Below are 23,319 nucleotides of genomic sequence, written 5' to 3'. Positions count from 1 at the left end.
ATGGATTGGTTCCAAGTCTCCTTGAAAGAGCAAAGCAGGATTATTTGTTATATGTCAGGTGCTATCACACGCTTTCCATCTGTCTATGTTTCCGCTTAGCAAACATGCAGCCGGTAAATTAACAAGCTGCAGTACCACAACTTCTGGTGGTCGTGGTGGGACAGCACAGTCTAATATAATATCAGGTTTAGTTTTTTTGCGGTATATAAGACACCAGTTAACTGAACGGATAACATTTAGAAAATGGAGTTGAGTCTCTGACTGGCTGGGTTCAAACCTGAAAGCTCTGCAGCATATGTGATGATGTTAGTGGGGACTTTTGATTAGACTCTTGATCCTTCCTGTTTTCCGTCAGCCCGTTTGAGGTTAGTGCACCGATTCATGTGCGCAGCAAGCCTTAAGTGTACCAATTTGGATTGAGTCCTACCTGTACCAGGGCTTCCTTCATGGCAGCCCAGTTGGAGACCCTCCAAGCACATTCCATCACCAGGTAAGGGTTGGAATGGCCTTTAGATTGCCCGTATTCTGTCAGAGGTTCCCACTGGTTCAATTCCTTGGAACAGCTGGATGTTTAGCACACACAGAAACATTTGTTACATTGGATGTCAATTTTAAATACAAATCCGCTGTACACATCCCCACAGATAACACCACACCAAAACAACAGAAGAAAGAACACAGACACACACACGGTCGATATCATCTAGACCTACAATTGAGTACTTCTACGAGTCGCTTTGGAAGATGAGACCAAAGAAATATCAGAAGAATATTGACTGAAAAAGTGTTCCTAATTTTTTTTTTGCATATTTGTCACACTTAACTGATAACTTTGTTATAACACTGTTGGTGAAGATTCGTAATTATATTTAAAAATTCAAATTCAGAGTATGACAGGACTACATACTTAGTTTGATTTCGTTTTATCTGAATCAAAGCAGTTACCGTATCCAGTGATCTTCCCACAGCTGGTACTCTGGGAATATGGCAGGAGACACATTGTTCCTCTCGTGCTCTTTTCGAGCCTTCTCCATTGCTTTCTCGTAGCTTTCCTGGGCCTGTAAACGCAGCACGACAACATATTAACAATGCTGTTAAGCAATACTCACAAAAAGTAAGATTTACTCTCACCTGTTCAAAGAAGCCATGCTGCTCGTAGGCAATGGCCGTGGCGGTTTCAGGGAACTTGCATCTCTTCTGCCACAGGCCTGCCCACATGTCCTCTTCTTGGAGCAGAGAGTACAGCTCTGCAAGGGAGTCCAAAATCTCCTACATAGACAGAAAACAGTAGGTTTACAACAGGATATAATGGAATATCAGTAGTTAAAGCCAAGAAACGATAAATCTCACCTGTTGAGGTGGCGTGATGCTCTCCTGCTCATAGACTTCGGTATTTTGCTTTGGTTTGCTGTGCAGGCTGAGGCCTTTTTCAAAAGCCTGCTGCTCCAGCATTAGAGTGGATCGTAGCCACAGGTTGTGTGTCTTGCCCAAGTACTTAAGAACACACGGTCGAATGGGAATAGGCGGCACACACTGAGACATGGCTTCCACAAAGCAGTTTAGTGCACTGGGCTGGCAGTCTCTTTGGGCTTGGTGGCTGCCGCTGCACAAGAAAGGACTCATTTCTCCAGATAACGCCTGCGAAGGAAAGCAAATAATACTGATAAAGGTATTATTTTGCATGAATAAAAGGCAATTGAAAAGTTTACTTTAGACGTTTTAACATAAGTCATCTTGAAAGAATAAGTAATTTCCTTTTTTTCTATTTAAAAGTATAGGCCAATGTGATTTCCGTGTTCAGGGTAGCAATCATCACATCCTCAGCAAGCAGATGGACTGCGGGTTAATCACACACAAACAGAACACACCCACACAACACACAAACAGAAGTAAATTATGTATCGCCGCTGACCACAATTTTCAGTTCCTATTGACAGCGTAGAGTATTTAATGCCTTGATGGCCACTTTAATTAAACCAGCAATAATGAAGACCGATCGGTCAGCAGATTTTTCCTTCAGAGAACGATGCGGATATAAAGCACTCTCGCTTTCATCAAACGCAATAATCTGTCATGGAATCATGTGATAAGGGGCACGGAAATAAACATGTGTGACTTGGGGGTCTGTCACATGAAGAAAATATCATTAGAATTCTAATGAGCGCATCTTTCAGAGACTGAAGAGCTCAATCACTTCAAATCAGGGCCTTTCAACCCCTCTGAAAATACTCCATATTCATTTAGTTAGTTCAGCTCATTAAAGCTTTCCTTCCTCGGATTCTAATTTCCATATTTAGCGTGAATGAACCTGCCCTCATTAAGCAGAATCACGTGTGTTGAGGTGGCCATGGTCCCAAGGTCGAGGTCATATTCGTGAGCCAGATTTATTGTTATGAAGGAGGAGGAAATTACCGTTAAGAATTTGAAAAAAATAGTCATTTCAGAATGAATACTCTCACGTCAAACCACTAATTATACTCACATGCTGCTGCCTGTCAGAGAGTATTTTCCAAAGACGAGGAAATAACTGGACCCAGGTTCTCTCAGCCAGTGGAGTAGCGATGTGGCACAGCTGCACGAGAGCATTCAGCAGCGCCCCGGTCTGAAATGTTAGGGACCGCCTTTGACATCTCGAGACTACCTTACCCATTGAGTTGAATTTAGTGCTTTGATTGTAAGAGGCACAACGTTACCTTGACCTCTCGCAGTGAATCGAGGAACTTGTCATGGCGGTTTGTAAGCATGTGTAGTTGGTTGCCAGCATCTCTCTCAGACTGATCCTTAGTCTTTGGGAGAGTGGTTTGGTCACCGGGTGCCAACTCGATATCTATCTCCACATCCTACATGGGCGGGAATGGAAATGTCATTCACTTCATGCTAATGTGTGACGGAGAAGATGTGATGAATGTGTGAAAAACAGCGACGGGTTCATCTTTTCTCAGGATGAGAGCATGTTGCACGCTCCTAATGGGATAATGTGTTAATTGATGTGAGACAGTGTGTCTCCGGGTGCACTGTGATGCATGAGTGTGTGTGCGCCGGTACCCTACCTCCTCCTTTGTGTCACTAGTCTCCCTCTCACGCGGCTCCTGCTTGACATGTGTTGCCATGGCGAAAGCAGCACGATCGTGGCTGTCTGCCAGGTTGATGACATTTGTGATAGAAGGCAGCATTGATCCCTGGCAGCTGGTGCCAATGATGGTGTTCCGTTCACACACCGCCAGCAACAGCTAATATGCAGATATACGCAGCAGAGTAGAAGAATGAAACACAGTATCAGTGAGAGTACTTGACAGACTCCGTGCTCGCTGACACAACAAAAATGGCCTGATTTGTGAGTGGACAACACCTTCTGAATCGCTGCATCAGCGTACTGGCAGATTAAATGTCTTACCTCGATGCACTGCTTGATCCAGAAGTGGCTACCCATGGCCTCCCAGTTCTGCGAACAGCAGATGTAGAGGAGCCTCTCGTAGACGCGCCGCTTCATGGAGGCGTCAAACACCTCAAAGAACTTGGCTCGGATCAGCGGCTGAGTGCAGCGAAGTCCGGACAGAAAAGCTGGCTCCAACTTTGATGTAATGTCACTTCCTGACAGACTCTCATCCCTGAATGTTGAGATGGACCAAAGATGTCCTTAATAGCGCTGTATGCTGACTCCTACACAACACATCAAGTATCTGGAAGACCTCCAAACTGTGTCAAGTCAACAAAGATGCTGGATTCCCTCGGTTTCCAAAGTGGGGTACGGAAGTGGAACTGGAAAGGGTGCCCGGGGACGGGGAAGTCAAGGGCTTCCCTACTGAGACTGATGGCCCCACGACCCAGACCCGGATAGATAGATGAATATAATGATTAATTAAATATATCAAACATATTGTCGTTGATGTTTCAGTCTACACGAGTCGGGGGTACATGGCTTCATGTCAAAAGCCTGAAGGGGTCAGAGAATGTGTAGTCCAGAAACCACTGGTGTATTACATGCGTGTGGTGACCAAAGGCGCCCGACTACAATCCAACCATTAAAAAGCTGCATTAAACCCTCTGATCATTTTTTTAAAGTCATAATTGGACATCATCCTACTACACAATGAACGGGTCCCTTGGGTATGATTACATTACAGAGGAAAAGAGAATGTAAGGTAAAGGCAGGAAAGTGGTCAAGGCTACGACGGCGGCTTCTACTGTCTCCTCTTTCTTGATCATACATTGTTCTGGCGCAGCTGCTTTAGTACTCCAATATCATTACATGCTGTCAATCATGGCTTTAATACTAATTTTAAATCCCCTGACGTGAAGAGCAGATGGGGTGCAGGGATGTAGGATGCATTTGGCTGATTAAATGTGTGCGAGTTTTGGCTAAAAGACAACCATGGCTTGATGAATTGCATGATAGTGCCCACCTGCTAGGAGTATTGACACTACTAGCGCCCTGGAATAGACTCCGGCACATGTTGTATCTTTATGACGACATCCTCAAAGCACAGTACGTGTCTACCGATATGTTAAATGATGTTCTTTCCCGTTGTGTCCTTCCACGGTTAATCAAGGTAATATTCCTCCACCTTCTCTCTATTTTCCGTTGTTACTTCCTGTCATTTTTCTTGCCTGAACCTGTTTGACCTTCATCCCTCATGCTGAGAGAGATGCAAGGGCAGCGAAGCATAGGTGACCCAGCAATTGGGCTATATGATGAATAGCGGTAATTACCTGTAGACGTAATTAACGAGGTCCAGGAACTGGGCGTTTAACTCAAGTTCATCGGGGAAACGCTTCTCTATATAGGTCATCATCTTCACCAACAAGATGGACTTCTCACGGAGATTGGGCATCTAGGAGGAAGAGGAGGAGCAATGTGAGTTTGTTTTGACTGTTCCTGTTTGTATACACAGACAGATGCGTTACATTTCACATACCTGATTGGCGGCCATAGGTGAATTATTTTTCACCCATTCTTCCACGATCTTAACGACGGCACGGAGAATTTTAGGGTCCGGTGACTTCTCAATCAGCGATGTGAGAATGACCTGAATGAAGTTCTTTCTCATCTCCATGCTCATGACGGAGAGTCGCGTCTTCACCAGGTCGAGGCTCAGCATGACCAGCTCGCTCGTCACTGGAAGAAGAGGGACGATAACACTCAGAGACAGGATTAAAGGCTAAGTATTACAGGATATATCCTAAATATTCCAACTCTACTTGGGGTGTTTATTTACCGAAGCCACAAAGAGGGCGGGGCATTCATTAGAAGCAGGCAATAGCTGGAAAGAGGCTGTTTGTTCCGAACATTTGTTAACTTTCATAATGATTTGGAGTGCATGAGAATGTGGAAATTATATCTAATGTACTACTACCAAGTACAAAAAAACAAAAACTACATTAGGAGGCTGCCACCAGCCACAGCTGCGCTTTGACCCAGCACTAATTAGAGACCCAGGTGGTTGTTTGCCTTTTTAGACCATGCACCCTGCGATATTAAGAGACTCTGGAGTAAATTGGAGTATTTACAGTATCTACAGTGCATTAAGTAAGACACTAGATAAGCAAGATATAAATCTTTTTTTTGGTTTTGGAGAACTAGGGGAGATGTGGATCGCTTAATAAAAGATTGGTCAATGCTTGTCTGCATACTGTTATACTTTATGTGTGCTTGTATCTCCGAATTCATGACAAATTACCAGTGCTGGTCTCAGTGACCCCTGGGTTGGCCTGCTGGGGACTCAGGTGTTCCCGCACCATCTTCTGCAGCGAGCGCATAAACACTGAGATGAGCCGGTCGATGTAACTTGCGTTGTAACTGCAGGCTGACTTGAGAATCATGAGGGTTCCTGGAAAACAATGAGCGCAGCGGTGGGAATTAGGATACATATGACCGGCGAACACACTTCTACGCTCAGCTTGTGTTCATTTTTTATTCTCAGCTTGATTTTTATTGCTGGAGGGAATCGAACAACAGTTGTACGATGTCAGAGAAGTAGGACTGTATATGAGTAATGTCCCAATGCTACTGCTCCCTGGAGCAAATGTTAAAAATGTCAGCCTGCCTGGCCACATGGATGCATTACACTACATCTGACAGCAGAGATACCAATGGCCTATCATTAATCACTGGCTGGTTTGTTTTACCCTTTTTGACTGAAACTTGACATCTAGCTCATTGCTATTTGTCACACAACAAGCTCAGTTTTCAGAAATAAATTGATAATAGAAGCCCTGCTGATTAAATATGCTTAGATGTAATATTTATTTCAAAAAATCCCTCACATCTGCATGGTTAAATGTAATGTTCACGCAGGGAGAAAAGATTTAGCACTGTAATATACAACCTTTCCCAAACGGTCGTACTGCGGCCTTCATTGAAAGACTCCAGATGTTAGCCCAAGCAGAGTGCCCATCATTTTGAATTTTCACGACCCACTCACGAGTTTGATTGCTTTAAGTGACTGAGACGTCTTTTCATTTTCATTAAAAATATTGAAAGATTCATGTGTGTGTAGTTGAAGTAAGAGAAAGTGAGAGGCTGTCTTACCAAAGAGCTGTGTGGGGTTGGTGTTGCTTGTGGCTTTTTCATAGTTGGTAAGTCCCTCATAGATGACCTTGCCTACAGCAGCATACAAACACTCCAGCTCCTCATACTTTGATGCCACTGTGGACGTGCCTAGAATGAGATGAGCGAAGTAGCAATGCTTAACTCGACATCAAAACCAAAGCTTTTGCGTCGTTCGAAGTGTTGGAGGCTTACTGGGTTCAGTGGGAAAGATGCTCATGAGTCGAGAGAGAAGCGAGTGAACAGCACGTAGGACTTTCGTGTTGCCGCATGTCATACATGCAGCGATGCCTCTCTGGAGGGGCTTGAAGTGAGCAAGGATTGCGGGTGGCTGCAGCACAGTCAGAAGGAAGCAGAGAATCTCCAATCCGGTGCAGATGTTGGAGATGTTAGCTTGAGCGGGCTGCTCCTGAGAGGATAAAATAGCAAAACAGAGAGAAAGTTTCAACCTTTAGAACTACAGTATATACAGTAGAACTAGTATAAGAACAGGTGTGACTGGCCATAACCAATCATATCAGGGAAAAACTAGAATAGCGAATGTGAGCATGACCCTCACGTCCCATATCACAGACAACAGGCACACTTTGAAATGCCGCAGAAAATCTTTCCAGATAATTGCAAATGAGAGGACCAACTCTATTTAACAAGGTGTAACGGTCTAGTATTTTGTCCACACATCACTAATTATCCTGTTAAATACAAAAACAAGGCAACTCCTCAATAAATACTTCCCAGAGTAGTATCACTCCCGCCAAAGAAACAAACCACTTTGACGTCTACTAAAACAAACATCGATGGCCCACATACTAAATGCCTGATTTGGTTGAAATTGTAATGAAGGCCAAAATGAGATTCTAAGACAGACCCGTGACACTCATCATGACGAATGAACAAGGTGACCTCGGTAGATATTGGTGTAGTATTGATCCTGCCCTGCGTTACTAAAAACCTTGTCTGCTGAGACCTGCAAACAGGGAATATATACATGTATGTTAGCAAGAATTTGACACCTTCTTTTGCCGTCTCACATTATTAACCTTCCTGCCCCACAATTGCTGCCATCCAATAATACAATGAGCTAATCTGATAGAAGGCATTGCTCATTTACCTGCTGGACATGTAGTGCACATTCCCCAAAGGAGAGAAAACCTGTGTATTATCTGGATACGACCTACAGAGACCCTTGTTTGTCACATCTTCGCCATGAAATCAGTGCAGCCTGAGAGAAAGGTACAGCTGTTGCAATGATCCCCACAAGAGTACAAAGGAAATATGGGATGGCGTCTGGAGTATGGTGATAACCTTGCCTTGTCTGCGGATGCCAATCTGACCAGAGAGATGAACAGAGACTGAGGAGAGCAACAGATAAGGGAGACAAAGTGGAAAACAGAGGCCGGAAAGATGACAGGAGAAGGTTGCGGCAAGGGAATGAGAAGGGGGGAGAAGGGTGAGGAAAGATGCCGAGGCACGTGGGCAAGGACAGAGAAGAGTGGATGAAAAGGGCGGGGAGTTGAAAAAGAAGTCACAGGCCAACCGGGACTGACTCTTGTTATCTTGCCACTGTCATTATGGCAGTTGGCGCCTCACTTCGTGTAAAACCGATAACAGACAAAGGGCTCAGGCATTTGCGTAAGACATAGCCTACCTAAGCAGCGACAAGGAAACTTTTGCAGTCTTTTTTGGAAGCAACTTCCTGGGGTTGCTACTGCCTAGATATTAAGAATCCCTTCAAATTAATTTATCATGACAAATCGTGACCACAATATGCAAATATGTCTGAAATATTCCTGAAATATGCCCATGTTTACCTGGAGTGCCCTTGAATGCATCTCGCTGTCATCTAGTGACAATGAGGACTAGAGATGTGTTTGTAAGTTGGAGATTCATGTATGGTGTTGGATTTGGACGGGTGTGTTGAGGTCAGAATAGAGTTATAAAAGAGCATCAGACTCCGTGTGACTGGGGATGCTACACTGTGCCTCCATCTGTCGTTATAACTCAGACGGATCTCATTTGCATTAAAGCTACAGACAACCAATAGGGCTTACTAAAAGCACTGGACTAAATTCCAGCATCAAGGCTAGATTTTGGCCAAAACGTTCCAATACACAATTGTGGGACCAATGAAATTATTTCATTTTGTTGAAAAATATTCTATTTGGTAAAGACATCAGCAACAAGTGGGATATTTCCTACTACCCGTATGTCTGCAAATGAGAATAACCTCTAAAATCAACTACTGATATTTTTCCAATGAAAATTGTCTGTCACTCCAGGGTTGCGATACATACATGGAAGAGTAAAATCCCTTTAACGTGTTCACACCATCCAGTCAAGCCATAGGGAAGGTACATTATCCGCATACTCACCACGCTCATGAGCAGCTTGTCAAACCACTGTAGCTTGAGCTCGGCACGAGGCCACATGTCAGGTCTCAGGGCTGTCTTCATCAGGCTAACGCAGCGACGAGAAAGCAGCTCCCCCGGGGACCCGGCCACATTGGTACTGTCGTTCACCTGGGGGGGACCAAAGAAAGGTCAGTACACTTATCATCATTGACAAGGTGTCTTCATCTTCCAATATCACAATGTTTTCCGGGGGAAGGGAGACATTGCACAGGTTAAGGAGAGACTCATGAAAGATAATTATCCCTGGTAATTCCTCCGACTGGATACAAGTGAATATTACAATCCTGGTTGTATCTCTATCAACAATACAAACTATAGATAGCGATCATAGGAAACCAGAGTTGTTCCAAGCTTAAAATCAAAGTCTCCTTTGCAGTTCTTATGCGTCTGTGTGTGCTGGGGGGTTTTACCTGGCATGCGATCCGGATGAGGAAGTTGATCACAGTGTCCGTGTGTTGTTTGTCAACAGGTTTAGTGAGCATTGTCTCGGTGCCTGGCATGGACTGGCTGCGACCAAACACCTAAAACATACAGTAAGAAGATACATATAAATGGTGTGGCTAATTGAACGTTAATATGTCTGTTTTGGGGCCGTGACCAGTGACCAACTTATTTCCAAAAGTTTGCACACACCTCCACTGCACACAGGGAGAAAAATGAGCATTTGTGACAGAGACGGAGCATGGAGCCCATTGAGAATTTAACAATTACTAGTTATTTTTGACAGTTCAGGAAAAAAATGCTCATTTAGTCACAGTAGGAGAGAGATGAAACAGATGTGAGAGGCAATTCTGTTATTTCGGTAAAAATGAATTTCGACAGCAGAAATGATGCTGTCACCTCCTGTTGGCAAGTTTTGCCTTAAAGAGATGTTGTTTGATCAAACTGTTGTGCAATCATTTGGAAACAGTACTGCTCAAGGGCAAGCGGGGAACAGTTTGAAGTGGTTCCTAATTTCGGAGGAGGGAGGCTTCAAATAATAGGATGTAAATAAGCTCACCGTAGAAGCCGCTCCAGCCGCGGCTCGGAATCGCTTAACGTCTTGTCCGGCGGTGGCGGCGTCCGCAGAGAGTCCTCTTTTCACGGCGCCACCACTGGTTCCTTCGCCACTGGGCCCAACGTCTGTCTCCGACTCAGGCTGCCAGGACAGATAGAGATGTACTTATAGTTCATACTGAGGGAATAAACTCATGTCTAGGTAATTTAACACCCAAGGTATACCTACAGAGCATTTACAGTATGTAAGGATGCATTAGCGGAGTCGTGCTATTTGGGTATTGTACTCCACATGAACACACCTGTTGGTCTTTAATCCTTTGCAGCTCCCACTTGATGACCACCTCTGCCAAATCCACAGCCAGTTTTCTTTGTTCGATGGTCACGGTGGGGGTGAAGCCCAGACGCTGCATTGCACTGATCATGTGCTGCACCAGGTGATGGCGCACGGGGTAGTACACCTGTGGAGACAACCACGGTAAATATGGAACCATTTGAGGTAGAATATACGTAGTACCATCAGGGTGTCACTACCTAAGATAAGTAAATTATGGGATGTCTTAACTGAAAGAGTCGTGAGAGAGACAATAATACCAAATATACTGAATCATGGGTGGTCAATAACAGATTTAGACAAATTTGTGAATAATATTTTCTATTTTTGTCGAGTGTTTAACAATACAGTGTATATAAGAGTAAGTTTGCTTTCTTAAGGGCTCAGGTTTTACTCCGATGACAGACGATGATATAAACATGACCTTTGTTTCCACTTAGTTTCAAGGACGTGACACACACTTAGCTTGTCGGATCACACTCAGCGCTCACTTAGCCTCTTCGCAAGGCAAACTAGGACTCTCAAGCACGCAGACAAAAAGAGTGAGAGATGAGATGTCTATCATGGGGCCGCTGCGAGTGACAAAGAATATTAAAGCCTCTCACTTTGAGGGTAATTATAGTCGATGGAGCAGGACTTCACCGCCCCTTAATGACAGAGAGGCTAAGCCCTGTCCATCACATGTGCACGCACACAGACACACACTCAAAGTCTATCATCTGTCTGTCATTATCTCCCCAGTGCAATTATGCTGATGTGATTACATTAGATTAGTCATCTGGCCCAATGAGAGCAACCTGTCTGGGAGACAGAGAAGAAATGTGAAGAAAATGTCAGTTTTGTGGCAAGAACCCTCGTTCTCTGAACTGATGAAGCCGGGGACATCAAATGCAGCGGCAGAGCGTGTCGATGAAGTTTTAAGAGGAGTGCAAACATACAGGTCAGTGATCCTTTGCTGGTGGTATTTCATGGGTCACACAAAGTATGACAGCCAGCATGCAGTCGCTGCAGTGGAGCAGAGCGCCATTATCGTGGTCAATGTCAATAAGCTTCATCAACGGGGTGTGAGGTCACTCTGGTTATTAAGTATGATAATGATGTGGTTTCTATTCCGACATACAGCTACACGCGTCTCAGCTCAAGTGAGCTAGACTGATATCAGCCAAATAAGCAATGACGGTAGAAGAATAGTGTTCAATATTCCAGTGGAGGTCCAGAAGTCTGAAGTTAATTGACTTTGGTTGAGATGCTTTGAAAGTGACATTAACAGTGTGTGTGTGTGTGTGTGTGCCGATAAACATCCATCATCATCATTATTATATTATACGTTACAGGGAAATTAATCTGTTACTTGACTGCTCTGTCACAGCCAGCATGAACGAACACACTGGCAATCAATACCTGCACCGGTGACGAGACCACGGCAGGAAGTGCATGGGTGACCTCCTCCAATTACAGCGAGTGACTTACTTTGCATCTATCCACTCACCCTGAAGTGCTGCACTATGAGGTGCAGGATGTGGACCAGCTGTGGTACAGTGTGGCCCTCCTCCACAATGATTTTGCGAGTCCAGTGGGTCAGCATCTGGTGGCCATCCTCCATGCGAGCAGGCACAGCTGGAGTGAGAATAGCCATGGCCTGGCGAACAATAGCACGGGCCTCCATGGTGTGGGCTTTTAAAAGGCTGTGGAAGACCTAAACAAGCGACACATTTTCACTCTGTTAATGTCAGCTTCCATCGTTCCTCCAAGTTCTTACTGTATTTTTTGAAAATATTACAAATGCTAAATGTTTAAACAATTTCATTGTCAGGAGGTGGCTTCCTTCTCACCTGCAGGACAATCTTCTTGTGAATAGCAAACTTGGCAATGATGTGTGCTAGCAGCAGGTGTCCACTGTATTTACAAGCGGGGTCCACACAGGCTTTAGGAAGCAAACACGGCCAAGCGAACGTCATGAGGCGCCGCAGCTTGCTGTTGCGGGATTTGTTGTTGTCGTGGATGTGGTGGGGTGCGTGCTCCACCAGCAGCGTGGAGAACTGCAGCAAGCATATTCGCAAAGAGTCCAGCAGGTCAGCCTGCTTCTCCGGATCTAGAACCTGGGTGGGGCGGGAGTAATGAAAATAGACACGGTGCCCTTTAGTACACAAGACTGACATTCAGACTAGTGTTTGCTTCATTAAATTAAAGTCTACCGTCCTTATCAAAATACCCATCACTATTTCAACCTCTCGTGTGGGAGCAGGGGGGAAAAAAGGGTTGACAGAAAATTTTAAAATATGCTCACCCCCCCCCCCCCCCCCCCCACACACACACACACAAACTGAACTGATTATGTGATGCACTCAATTGTAATCTGATGCATGTTCAAATGAAATAAAACCATTACCATTACCAAATGTGATGCTAACAATAAAAAGGGGAAAAGGATGTTGACGTGAGAGTGCAACGGTGTACGTGCACCTTTGTGATGAAGACACTGGTAATGCTCTCTGGATTGTCGCCTTCAGGATTTGGCGGGCCGAGCAGCTGTTCGCCTTCCCCCTTCTCAAAGCTGTACAGGAAGGCTGGATTCAGGATGTGCTGCAGCACCTTTAAGTCAGGAAAACATAAGAATCCCCCAAACATATTTCATATTAGACCCATGACAGGTGGTTTCACTGAAACTACATCCCAGAGCAGGAAAGCAGAACTAATCATTGAAGTCACCATGCATATCTAAAAAGCATTTTAGAAGAAATGTTGCCCAATCTCAGCTCTTTAAGGCACTAATCTACTCAGAAAATCTGAGATAAAGAGTATTTTACAATGTGTGGGAACATAATTAATTGGCTGGGTATACGGACAGATGTGAGGTAATTGTGACCAACAACAAGAGTAATAAAACACGTGGCATTTAAACAATCACGACAGCAAAGCAGTCCTACTCTAGATGTTATCTTAATTAAATACAGCCACAATAATTACTGTTTCACATTACAATACACACTGGTCAGGCTTGTAAAAAGGAGCAAAGTGTAAGCCTTTTGTGTAAAACACTGGCCAGACAACTAGAAAATATAGTAAATCCTACTGTTTCTGGCTCTGAGGCAATTGTACAACGGAGAGAGGCTGAAATCTACAGGGATTGTTCCCAGAATAAGCACATGGAGACACATGCTTGATTAGCCTGTAAAATGCAGAATATCTCGCCCACAATAAAGCTAACGGCTGCATTTATTAAAGAAGCTGCTATCTGTTAATGAGCCCTCCTATTCAATCCATCATTGGGGTGAACAGGGCGACGCTCAGTGAAGAACAATCTATGGCGGCATATGTCCCCCCCCCCTCCCCCCCGCTCCCCTCCATTAGCTCATTACTTGTGAATATTCCACGCAGCGTACATGCAACTGTGATGGATTCAAGTGCAGACGCACAACACGCACCCTGAAAATGAGAATGGGAAAATGCAAAGCACACCAGTCTCATCTGTTTCTATCATTTCTCAGCTTCTCTCGCATCAATCAATGTACCATCACGGCATATTTTTGTGACATAATTAGATGAAGTGATGCCGCCGGCGGTTAGAAAACACAAATACACACGAACGCTCCTTGCGCTTGTAGCCTATATCTTCTTCTGCAGATGTCTTAATTAGGTTAAATCTAATTTCCATACAAATACATTGTGTGGGTTTTACACAGCGGTACCCCAATGGCACATTATCTATTGGTCCAGTGTATACAAAATAGTCATGAAGTGACAGTGATCACTGCAGTTTCATTGTATTCTGCCCAAGAATCAAACAACCTTTGCACAGCATTTACAAAATGACTCCAGCAGACTATGAAAAAGGGTGGTGTGTGCTTCATCAATTACAGACCATTTTTGTTTGCTGGAATTATATACACTGAATCTTAGGGAACTTCTGTATAGTGACTGCAAAGCGAAAACAAAGTAAGTATAAGAAGGGAGCAGCAGGGGGTCAGTCTGTGCATCACAGATGATTCATTGTAGCTGAACATTGCCTCATACACACTTCTGTGTTTTCTTTTTGTCTGGCACTAGGTGAAATATTCCTGCCTGCTACACCGAAACAAACGCTCCTATCTGACATCCAGGTATTTGAGAAGCACAAACATACAAAGTGATGCCAATTACTCAAATGTTGATTATTCATGATAAGATGTGAAAACGTGCTCGGACGGAAATTAAAGTGCTTAAAATCTTCTTCAGGCTGCACCATGCAAAGCTAGTGCATCGTGCGCACTGGGAATGACATGAACAGCACTTGAATGCCACTTCTTGCTTGTCCCATAACCCACCTCTTTACAATGTTTTGTGAATATTGAGTAGTGCTTTTTGTGTGATCCTGCGAACTAAGAAACAAACGAGAGATAAAAACAGAACTTCCTCCATGATGAGAGCAAAACTCTACTGGGAGGAGGATGGCTCACGATGGAAGAGACAAAACTGTGCTCTAATCAGATAAGCAGGTTGTCGTGAGCGGCATCACAAACACAATTGCCAGTGTGTGGTCTCAGTGTCTGTACTCTTGCCAAACAGTTACTTGCCTCTAGTGTGCCAGGGCCCGCCTCCTCCACTGACCTGTCTGTGCTTTACAGCGGAGCTGGAGTGCCCGGTACAACCGCTCAAAGTGCGTGCGTGTGTGTGCAGCCTGGTTGAAAAGCTGCCACAGTGTAATAAACTTCAAAATCTGTGCATCCAACAACACTGCAGCTGATCTTAAACTATGATAGCTGTTCAGTGTGGTCATTTGTGAGAAAGCGACAATGGTGGATCTTTGCCCAGAGAGCTTCCAAGTCATTGACAGAGAAACTTACTCTATTTTATTTAAAAACCGAATTAGCTGGATAAATTAGCTGTCCCAAAGCCTGAATGTCATGCTGAAAGTCACATTTTCTGACATAGACAGCTATCATTAAAAAAATATTGGTCATTTAATTTCACTCTTTAATGTTGGGCATGCACTCTAGAGACCTCAATATGTGTATTCAATTAAAAAGTCAACTTTCGAGTGAAGTTGACAACCAACATCTGTAAGTGAATTCTAATGCTGGTTGACAAAAAATGTAAAAACACAGGAGAATTTTGCAGCCCCCTATGTTATGCCCCCATGAACCGACTTTTCTCCTCTGGCAGCAAATGAACATATGTACCTTGGCTTTAAGCTCGTCGTTGAAGTGTGGGTCATTGAACTCGACAAAGCGGAAGAACAGGGCGCGCTTCTGAAGGATGGAGTAGTTCCTGGGAATTTCTTCCTCCATGTACTCCTTCAGGAAGGTCATGTTGCACAAGAAGCGACCCGTGAAGGCACGCAGCAACTGGAACAGCAGCTCAATCTCTGAGTAGTTGCGCCTTTTGGAGGGAAGGGATCAAGAAATTCTTGTTTATGTCTGAAGTCAAAGCTTTGACTCAACTGCCAAAATCATCAATGCTCGTCTGTGTGTGGACATACTTGCAGTAGCTAAGAAGACAGTAGGCCAGCAGCTTGGGCTCCTTCCAGTTGGTGGCAGCCATGTTGTCTTTGCGATGTCTCTCTTGAAAGGCCTCGCTCACCCAGACCCGTCTGAGCTGATTCACTAAGGAGTGCTGGCCTGCCAGCCAGCCTTCATCATTCTTCACAATGATGCTGATGATCTGAGCGGACATGGCGAACAAAAACGGTCAGGTGTGTGTACATCGTCATGGGCGCCATACGACATGCCATACTTTGATGGCTTGAAACTGCAGGTCCAGTCTGGCTGTGGTGGTGGAGGGAGATCCAGGGCGGACGGTGGCGGCTGTGCCAGCAGGAACCAACAAGGTGACGAAGCGGTTGGGATTAGACGCCAGCACGTCTCTTAGTGGCTTGGCGTCTTTGTGTTTCAAAAAACTCTGGATGTGGACACAAGCATTCAAGCATTGTGTAACTACAAGAGTAGAGCTGTCAATCACAATGAATGAAGATGAACTGAAAACATTTAAAGTTTTGAAATAGCAAATTGAAGGAGATTTGTTTTAGCTTGGAGTTAAAAGGAATGCAAAGGATGGAAAAGCCCAAATATATACCTCCCATTTTATAGGGAAGCTAAAAAGCCCAAAACTGCCCTAACAGCGAATGTGTTTGTGAGCACACTAAAGGGACGACCACTTGGTGAACCCGGTGTCTGACCATGAACATGCGGCTCCACTGGGGGTCGTTAAGAGTAGCCTCCATCATGAACAGCTCCACTGTCTGAGACGGGTGACGAGTCAGGAACTTTATCAAAGGCTCCCTGAATGGACTGCCGGCCTGAAAGAAGGCGACATGGCGTGGATGGAGAAATGGAAAGAAACAACAAAATTATTTAACTTTAAGAGAAAATGAAAGGAAAATTAGTGGATGCACTGCAGTTCTAACAGCATCCACCTTTGCCACTACTGACATTCTGACAGAACTGACGTGTCCACCACTTGATTCACTATTGGATGTCTGTGTGTGTGTGTGTAGGTGGGCATGGTGCAATGTCCACGTATTACCTCGATGAGCATGGCCCTCTCCGTCTTCATGACCACTTCTAGCAGTGGTTTGACAAGAGTCTGAGGTGCAGCGGGGATCAGGTGGAAAAGGTTAATGATGGCTGAACAGATCTTCATCTCCTAAAAGGTTGTTAGGGAAAAGACAGTAGATAGGCATTAAATAGCAATACTCTTAATACAGTATATACTTAACTAATTTCTTATGAGAAGCCACTGCGAAAAAACAAGGATGAGTTTCAGTCAAATAAAAATGTATTCTGCGCTAATCAGAAAAATAACTTCAACAGAGAAAGACACTCAGATGAGTCCTTGAAGTACAAACCCACATCTGACAAACACATTTAGGACAATATGTGTACTGTGTGTTCTTTACAACCGGCATCAATACTGTACAGTATTTCAGTCAGGAAGTACAGTTGACAGTGAAGTAGGCTGACATGACATTGTCCGAAGACAAATCACAAACACACGGACACAGAAAGACAGGGCAACTCCACCAGCATCACTATCACAACATCGGCTCAGGTAAATGTCAATCCATGACAACAAGTCGCCAACAGAGGGCGCCATACCGGGTTACATCTCACCTCAAAACCCTCCAATGCAGGCTGTACCAGAGTGGGAGACAATGATCAGAGTCAGCAGAGTGGCATGTGTGTGTGTGTGTGTGTCTTTGTTCCGTATGGAAGGTAAACAGATGAGGCATGGTGATATTGAAATGAATCGGCGGGCTACAAAAACCTGTACGTGCAACCTCGGGAACAACATAGTAGTAGTGACGATGTCTGGCTCATCGACTGGCTTTACACAAGCTAAACCCCCGACATTTGCTGACAATATCATAGTGATAAAAAGGTCACAAATGAAGACGTTTCATCCTTACATGTCAAAAGCCCAAAGCACAGTGGACAGGCTCGGTCTAAGACTTCTTTCATCCCCCCCTCAGCACCGAGCCATCCCTCATCTCCGTTTTTGTCTTTATCAGGCTTGGCTAATTGACCACATGACCTCGGCTTTACTGTGACTGCCAGCCTCACTGTCAACTGGTTTACGACAAGGTGTCGAGTTGAGGCAAAGAAAAAAGGACTAATTTGCATGTAATTATGCAAAGCATTTGGAGATGGGGAAGGCTGAACTATCATAAAGCGAAAGAGGGAACAAATGGTTTAACTTTCACGGGAGAGGCGGATGTTTTTCCCCGTTACGGTCTCACCTTTTCTTTGCCTTTACAAGGTTATCTGTCAGGGAGATAATGAGGAGACGCAGCGCTGGGCCTACCACCGCCAGCATGGCGCCTAATTAATCATTGATTGTAATATGGCCACTCACAACCCATCTGGGAGGGGGGGCACGCCGAGGATGTGTTGACTACACCAAACTTAAGCTGCGCGCAATTTCCTCTGCAGCTCTTGTGGATCTCTGCATTGGCTTGTTCTTTTCTACACTGGACTAAACTAAATCTCAACTACGTCAACATGTTTGCGTTATGAAAGCTTTACATCTGCAAAATCTTGGCTTTGTGCGTGTGTGGCTATACTCACACTCCCGTCGCTGCGTTGGCCTCCCTTGTGAGTTATCACCACCACCTCCATCCACTTCCGCAGGTGTTGCTGAGAGACAAAAACAAAGAGTGTAGATGGGCCAGAAGACGTACATGTACATGCCGGTGTGTACTGTCCGGTTCAATAAAGTTAAAAAAAAAAACATAAATCTTAACAGATTATTGTCATGACGACACACGGATCCTCTCCCTCGACTGCATTATTGCTAATGTCTACTGTGCAGTGATTGCGCAAACTATGCCGCACACTCAAGCAATGTCTCCTACCATCATCTGGTCGCAGAACTTGTCGTTGAAGGAGTTGGGGAAGAGGCGAGTGACAGACGTCAGTCGGTTGACCACGTTGAGCGTGAGGCTGCGGTAGTCGCCCAGCATCATCAGCAGGGGCCGCATGTGAGTGTGGATCTGGTCCACCTCAATGGTGGCACCCTCCAGGAACTACAACAGAACACAGGGTATTTATTTACAAATGGATTACAATCAAATAACTGCATACACTCAAAGCCAACTCTAGGTTGTGGGATGAACTGGACATTACCCCCACCCACACCAACTTAGGCGTGTCCCATTACATGCATTAATTACCTGCCTCTTGTTATCTGTTTTTATATCACAGAAAACAGAAAGACGTGTGTTCATGTCTCATATATGGATTATGGATGGATATATGGATTCCAACAAATGTGCAGTTTTCCTTTAACTTTCTTTTATACGTGTATGACAGTTACAGGGGCAGTCAAATGTTACTTTACACTGACTTAAAATAAATTCAAATCAAATGACTTCAAAAACATTATTCCGCTCTGTAACAACTGCAAATCGTTTCTCCTTAACTTTGGACCTTGCCTTGTCTGTTTCAAATTCTCACTACATGTTGCATATCTCTTGAGACAAAGGGCCACTCAAATGAGGGCAGGGTCAGTAGTGAACAAGCACACGGGGCAACACAGTTTATACACACACACACACACAGACACACACACACACACACAAGGCAAGATGCATAGAAGCCACATTCATTTTCCTCTCGGTAGAGAGAACAAACACCCCATCCTGCATCGATCGGGCCACAGCACTGCTCATTAGCGCTATCTGGGCAAAGATGAAAGAAAGAGTGGAAGGAGCGGAAAGGAAAAAAAAATCATGGTATAAAGAGTGATGGTGGTGAAGAAAGAAAATGAAGGGCACGGAAATGGAAGGAGAAAGGGGACAAAGAGCATCTGGGGTGGATGGATTGGGGGCTTTATGGTATGGATCCATTGATAAATAAGGGCATGACTGGTTCACTCAGTGTGGTAGTGAAGAAAGGTTCATATGATGACAAGTGGATTGAAAAACAGCAAGAAAGGAAAGAATTAATGACATCTGCAACGGAAAATGACAAGAGAAAAAGAACACTGAACCTACTTTGTATTAAAACAAAAAGTATGACTTACAACTTCAATTCCAGTTGAGAGCAATTTTTTGTGTGAGGCTGTGAAATTCCAAGGTTTTTACTTGATATTCAATATAGCTGAATGACTAAAAGACCTTGAAATGCTGACAAATGACGCTGGAAAAAATAAAAGATGTTGTACTCGCCTTCCTCATGCATGCCTCTCCTGCTTCCTGGAGCTCATTGTTGGTAGAGTTGAGGGCCTTGAACAGGGCAGCAATGATCTTCTCTCTGGACTGTGGTAAGTAGTTGCAGGCCGCCAAGGCGTCTAAGTAGTGTCGGGAGGACAAAAAACACATTGTAAGAGATGAAGCAGATGATATCAGACAGTATTGGTTGAGTTGGGCTGACTCACTGAGAGCAGCAATGCGGAGGGGCACCAGAGAGGGGAGGCTCTTGTAACATGGCAGCTTCATGAGTGCAGCATCCTCTGCCTCACACAAGTTAAGCAGCTGAAAATAGGACAGAGAAGCGTGATTACTATATGTGCATATGAAAGCTACCCAATATTATATAAATGACATACAAGAATGTCTCACAGAAGAGATGTAGTGCAACGTACCTCTGTATAAAAGACCTTGTGCTCCATGACATTGAGGTCCATCGTGAAAAGGCGGGGCTGTAGGGTGGTACAGAAAGTATTACCCTCCATCAGGCCAATCTGGGCATTTGCAGGTTGGTGGCGAAGCAGATGTTTCTTGGGAGGAACCATGTCTTGCAAAACCTGATGAGAAACACCAACATAGAGCAATCAACTCATGTAAATTACAAGTCGTGGTTTGTCATTTCTCCTTTTTACCTCTTTATGAGGCTCCATTATGACGGTGACGCTCTTGCCGGTCACCTGTGCAAGCACTTGCAGGGAATGCATGGCCTGCTTTCGGACAGTGGAATTGGGCGAGGTCACCTCTCGGACGAGGTCATGTGTTACCATGTGGAAAGATTTGTCTTGGGCAGCCTGAAGTTCTTCACTTTTTTCTTCATCCTTCAGCGGGGTGGCGCAGCGCACCAGCAACTGTTCCAGGGTGGTTTTGGCCATAGCTACGGCTCCATTTGATACCTAAAGGACATTCAGAACTTACTGCCAGGTGATGGACTGCATACTTAATCATCATTAATTAATTATTCTGCTAACCTCTCCTGTGAGGTCCATCATGACAAACAGCAAGGCCTTGAGAAAGGTGAGCTGGTTTTGTAGGACCCAGATGAGAGGCCATCTCTCCATTAGGAATTTGATGGACACCACGCCACCAAGCTTGGCATACCAAGCCTGCTCATAACAACAGGCGCACAGACGCTCCACGATGTAGGAGAACAAGGGCAGCTGACATGCCTGTCGGTGGTGGAAAAGGCAAGGACGATTGGAACTTTAACGCAAAAAGTTTCCTGGTCCGATACAAATCAGACACACACTTACCCGCTCCTTGGAGCCGAGGATGATGCTGGCCACATCAAAAATGACAGCCAAGGACACTTCTCCGATCTTACAGAGTTCCTTCTCCTCGTACGCCATGCATATGGCGATGGCGTCAATCAGAACGAGCGGATCCATGCCCTTTGACCCATTCTCTTCACTGTGGAACATGGCTGTGCTCGGCTGGCTACCAAGCTGGTAGCAAGGTAGCACGAACGGACCTAGAGGAATCCCAAAATACATATTAAATCTTCATATGGATTTCATGAATAAACGTAAGTATTTGAACATGCATACAAGTTACAATGGAATAAATTCGCAGGTCCAAAAGGAGTCGATTTTTCCCTCAATCATAATAAGTGGATAAATAGATACTATATAATAGTATAGTTGAAAACTGGAACTACTTTAGTTGTTTTCATTTTGTTTGGAAATTTACCAGACTGGAATGATAAGTTACTGATGATCGTCAGCAGTTCTATCCATTTTCTTTACTGTTTATCCTCAAGTAGGTTCGCAGATGAGTGTAAAAAAGCTTTACCACACTGCTGAGCCACGGCGACCATGGTGTAGTGGCGAATCAAGCTGGCTACGAAAGGTAGAGCGCTGGGCCTCAGGTCTTTTATTACAGCCGACATGAAGGCGCCAGTCAGCGCCTGTTCAAAAGTCCTGCGGGCAGGCGTGTCCTGTGCCTTGTAGCGATGAGAGATGATAACATTGGGGATCCACTTCTCTGCGAAACTGGAGGGAATGAAAACACAATGAATTAGCGGATATGAAATTAAGGAACAGCAACGGTAAACAATGTTCTTCATTCACATCTTGTACCTCCAGACACTTGCTCAGGGGTGGAATATGTAATATTATTAAGCCTTTCACGAATGAATGATGATTTTGGGATACCTCTGTTGCTCCATGAGTACACTGCAATTACAGCAGCTTGTTTTTGTTGAAATATAACAGTAATAATAATTCAGCAGAACCTTGGTTAGCATCATTAGCCTGTTCCAGAGGGTTGGACTCTAACCAAATACTGTAATTATGTTTCCCATAAGAAATAAGTCCAATTAACAACTTCCAGACACTCCAAAATATTAACATGAAAGACTTCTTTATAGTTTCACAATTATAGTTTTACATAGATAAAACAATTGGGACTGCATATAAATGCCAAATTTAGGGAATAAATGAACATTAAAGGCCACTTTTACCTTGATTGAAGAATTGATTGTCCACAAAGACGGCTAGGAGGAAGCGAGATCCAGACGGACAAAACCTTCTTGTTTTTCTTTTCATCATTTTCATTTCATTTTTCTTCTCTTTATCAAAATGCTGGCACTTGTAACTTTCTTTGGCTTGATTTTGTGTGTTAGTTTGTAAAGAACTACACTAACCAAGGTTCCACTGTATAAGCAAATGGCATCTTCTAAAGAGGGCTTTTGATTCACGCTTTGTACTTTATGTTTGCTCTTCTGCACCTCTGCTGGTGTCCCCTGTTGGTATTTATTATTTACAACGACTGAAGGCAACTGGGCCACTGTGTTATTGAGCAGCTGTGTTCTCCATGCTTGAGCCCGTGTTTTATATTGCCACACGACCGGAGAAGATGGATGGCTTCATCTAATTATTGCCATTTAAAAGGCTGCTCTTTGGGAGAGCGGGAGAGGCGAGTGTGAGGACGGCATGGACGGTGAACGTCATAGTGGAGTGTGGCATGGATGTCAGCATGTCACAGCAATTGACCTTCTGTCACTCACAGGCCTTCCATGAGCAGCTATATTTAAAGTGATCAAACCATGGAGGAAGAGCGTGATGAAAGCATAAATGAAGGGAGAAGTAAAGACAAGAGTGACGCCACAAATCACGACGTCTGACAGAGGAGGCAGCGGGAGCAGCCCCCCTGATCATAACTGACACACTTCATTACCCCTATAGAACCGTGCAGACGGGCACACTTGCTTGTGTGTGTGATGAAAGAAGAGTGAAAGGGGCCAGGGTGTCGTGTAAACAAAAGGAGCAAAGTCAATTAGCCTCTGCCCGGGATCAATGATAACCCACCCCCCACAGGAACACCGCCACCCACTTCTTGTCTTGTCGGTTCATAGCATGTTTTCTGGCTC

At 44.4% G+C, this 23,319-nt stretch overlaps 1 protein-coding gene across 2 annotated transcripts in view; it reads right to left on the bottom strand.

Moving 5' to 3' along the window:
* Nucleotides 1-23,319, bottom strand: part of trrap (transformation/transcription domain-associated protein) — a 57,285-nt gene that overhangs the window by 23,442 nt on the left and 10,524 nt on the right. The window contains exons 24-58 of one of the 2 annotated variants that reach the window (XM_058062239.1): nucleotides 21,741-21,940; nucleotides 21,203-21,420; nucleotides 20,921-21,118; nucleotides 20,585-20,845; nucleotides 20,348-20,509; nucleotides 20,141-20,237; nucleotides 19,932-20,053; nucleotides 18,618-18,788; nucleotides 18,331-18,399; nucleotides 17,377-17,397; nucleotides 16,790-16,909; nucleotides 16,443-16,562; nucleotides 16,001-16,165; nucleotides 15,747-15,928; nucleotides 15,448-15,646; nucleotides 12,752-12,880; nucleotides 12,121-12,387; nucleotides 11,778-11,984; nucleotides 10,257-10,415; nucleotides 9,959-10,096; nucleotides 9,369-9,479; nucleotides 8,920-9,066; nucleotides 6,743-6,956; nucleotides 6,530-6,658; nucleotides 5,679-5,828; nucleotides 4,917-5,116; nucleotides 4,711-4,832; nucleotides 3,395-3,608; nucleotides 3,051-3,230; nucleotides 2,694-2,840; nucleotides 2,483-2,602; nucleotides 1,351-1,638; nucleotides 1,132-1,269; nucleotides 946-1,058; nucleotides 428-563 (exon numbers count right to left, since the gene is read on the bottom strand). In XM_058062239.1, the coding sequence (XP_057918222.1) occupies nucleotides 428-563; nucleotides 946-1,058; nucleotides 1,132-1,269; nucleotides 1,351-1,638; nucleotides 2,483-2,602; nucleotides 2,694-2,840; nucleotides 3,051-3,230; nucleotides 3,395-3,608; nucleotides 4,711-4,832; nucleotides 4,917-5,116; nucleotides 5,679-5,828; nucleotides 6,530-6,658; nucleotides 6,743-6,956; nucleotides 8,920-9,066; nucleotides 9,369-9,479; nucleotides 9,959-10,096; nucleotides 10,257-10,415; nucleotides 11,778-11,984; nucleotides 12,121-12,387; nucleotides 12,752-12,880; nucleotides 15,448-15,646; nucleotides 15,747-15,928; nucleotides 16,001-16,165; nucleotides 16,443-16,562; nucleotides 16,790-16,909; nucleotides 17,377-17,397; nucleotides 18,331-18,399; nucleotides 18,618-18,788; nucleotides 19,932-20,053; nucleotides 20,141-20,237; nucleotides 20,348-20,509; nucleotides 20,585-20,845; nucleotides 20,921-21,118; nucleotides 21,203-21,420; nucleotides 21,741-21,940 (5,614 nt within the window). The remainder of the gene's footprint in view (nucleotides 1-427; nucleotides 564-945; nucleotides 1,059-1,131; nucleotides 1,270-1,350; nucleotides 1,639-2,482; nucleotides 2,603-2,693; nucleotides 2,841-3,050; nucleotides 3,231-3,394; nucleotides 3,609-4,710; nucleotides 4,833-4,916; nucleotides 5,117-5,678; nucleotides 5,829-6,529; nucleotides 6,659-6,742; nucleotides 6,957-8,919; nucleotides 9,067-9,368; nucleotides 9,480-9,958; nucleotides 10,097-10,256; nucleotides 10,416-11,777; nucleotides 11,985-12,120; nucleotides 12,388-12,751; nucleotides 12,881-15,447; nucleotides 15,647-15,746; nucleotides 15,929-16,000; nucleotides 16,166-16,442; nucleotides 16,563-16,789; nucleotides 16,910-17,376; nucleotides 17,398-18,330; nucleotides 18,400-18,617; nucleotides 18,789-19,931; nucleotides 20,054-20,140; nucleotides 20,238-20,347; nucleotides 20,510-20,584; nucleotides 20,846-20,920; nucleotides 21,119-21,202; nucleotides 21,421-21,740; nucleotides 21,941-23,319) is intronic. The other variant, XM_058062240.1, reaches the window with a different exon arrangement.

Source organism: Doryrhamphus excisus, chromosome 22 (assembly GCF_030265055.1).
Source record: "Doryrhamphus excisus isolate RoL2022-K1 chromosome 22, RoL_Dexc_1.0, whole genome shotgun sequence".
NCBI classification, from domain to species: domain Eukaryota; kingdom Metazoa; phylum Chordata; class Actinopteri; order Syngnathiformes; family Syngnathidae; genus Doryrhamphus; species Doryrhamphus excisus.
The sequence above is the reverse complement of the archived record's forward strand: the minus strand, read 5'-3'. Positions and strand labels throughout refer to the sequence as shown.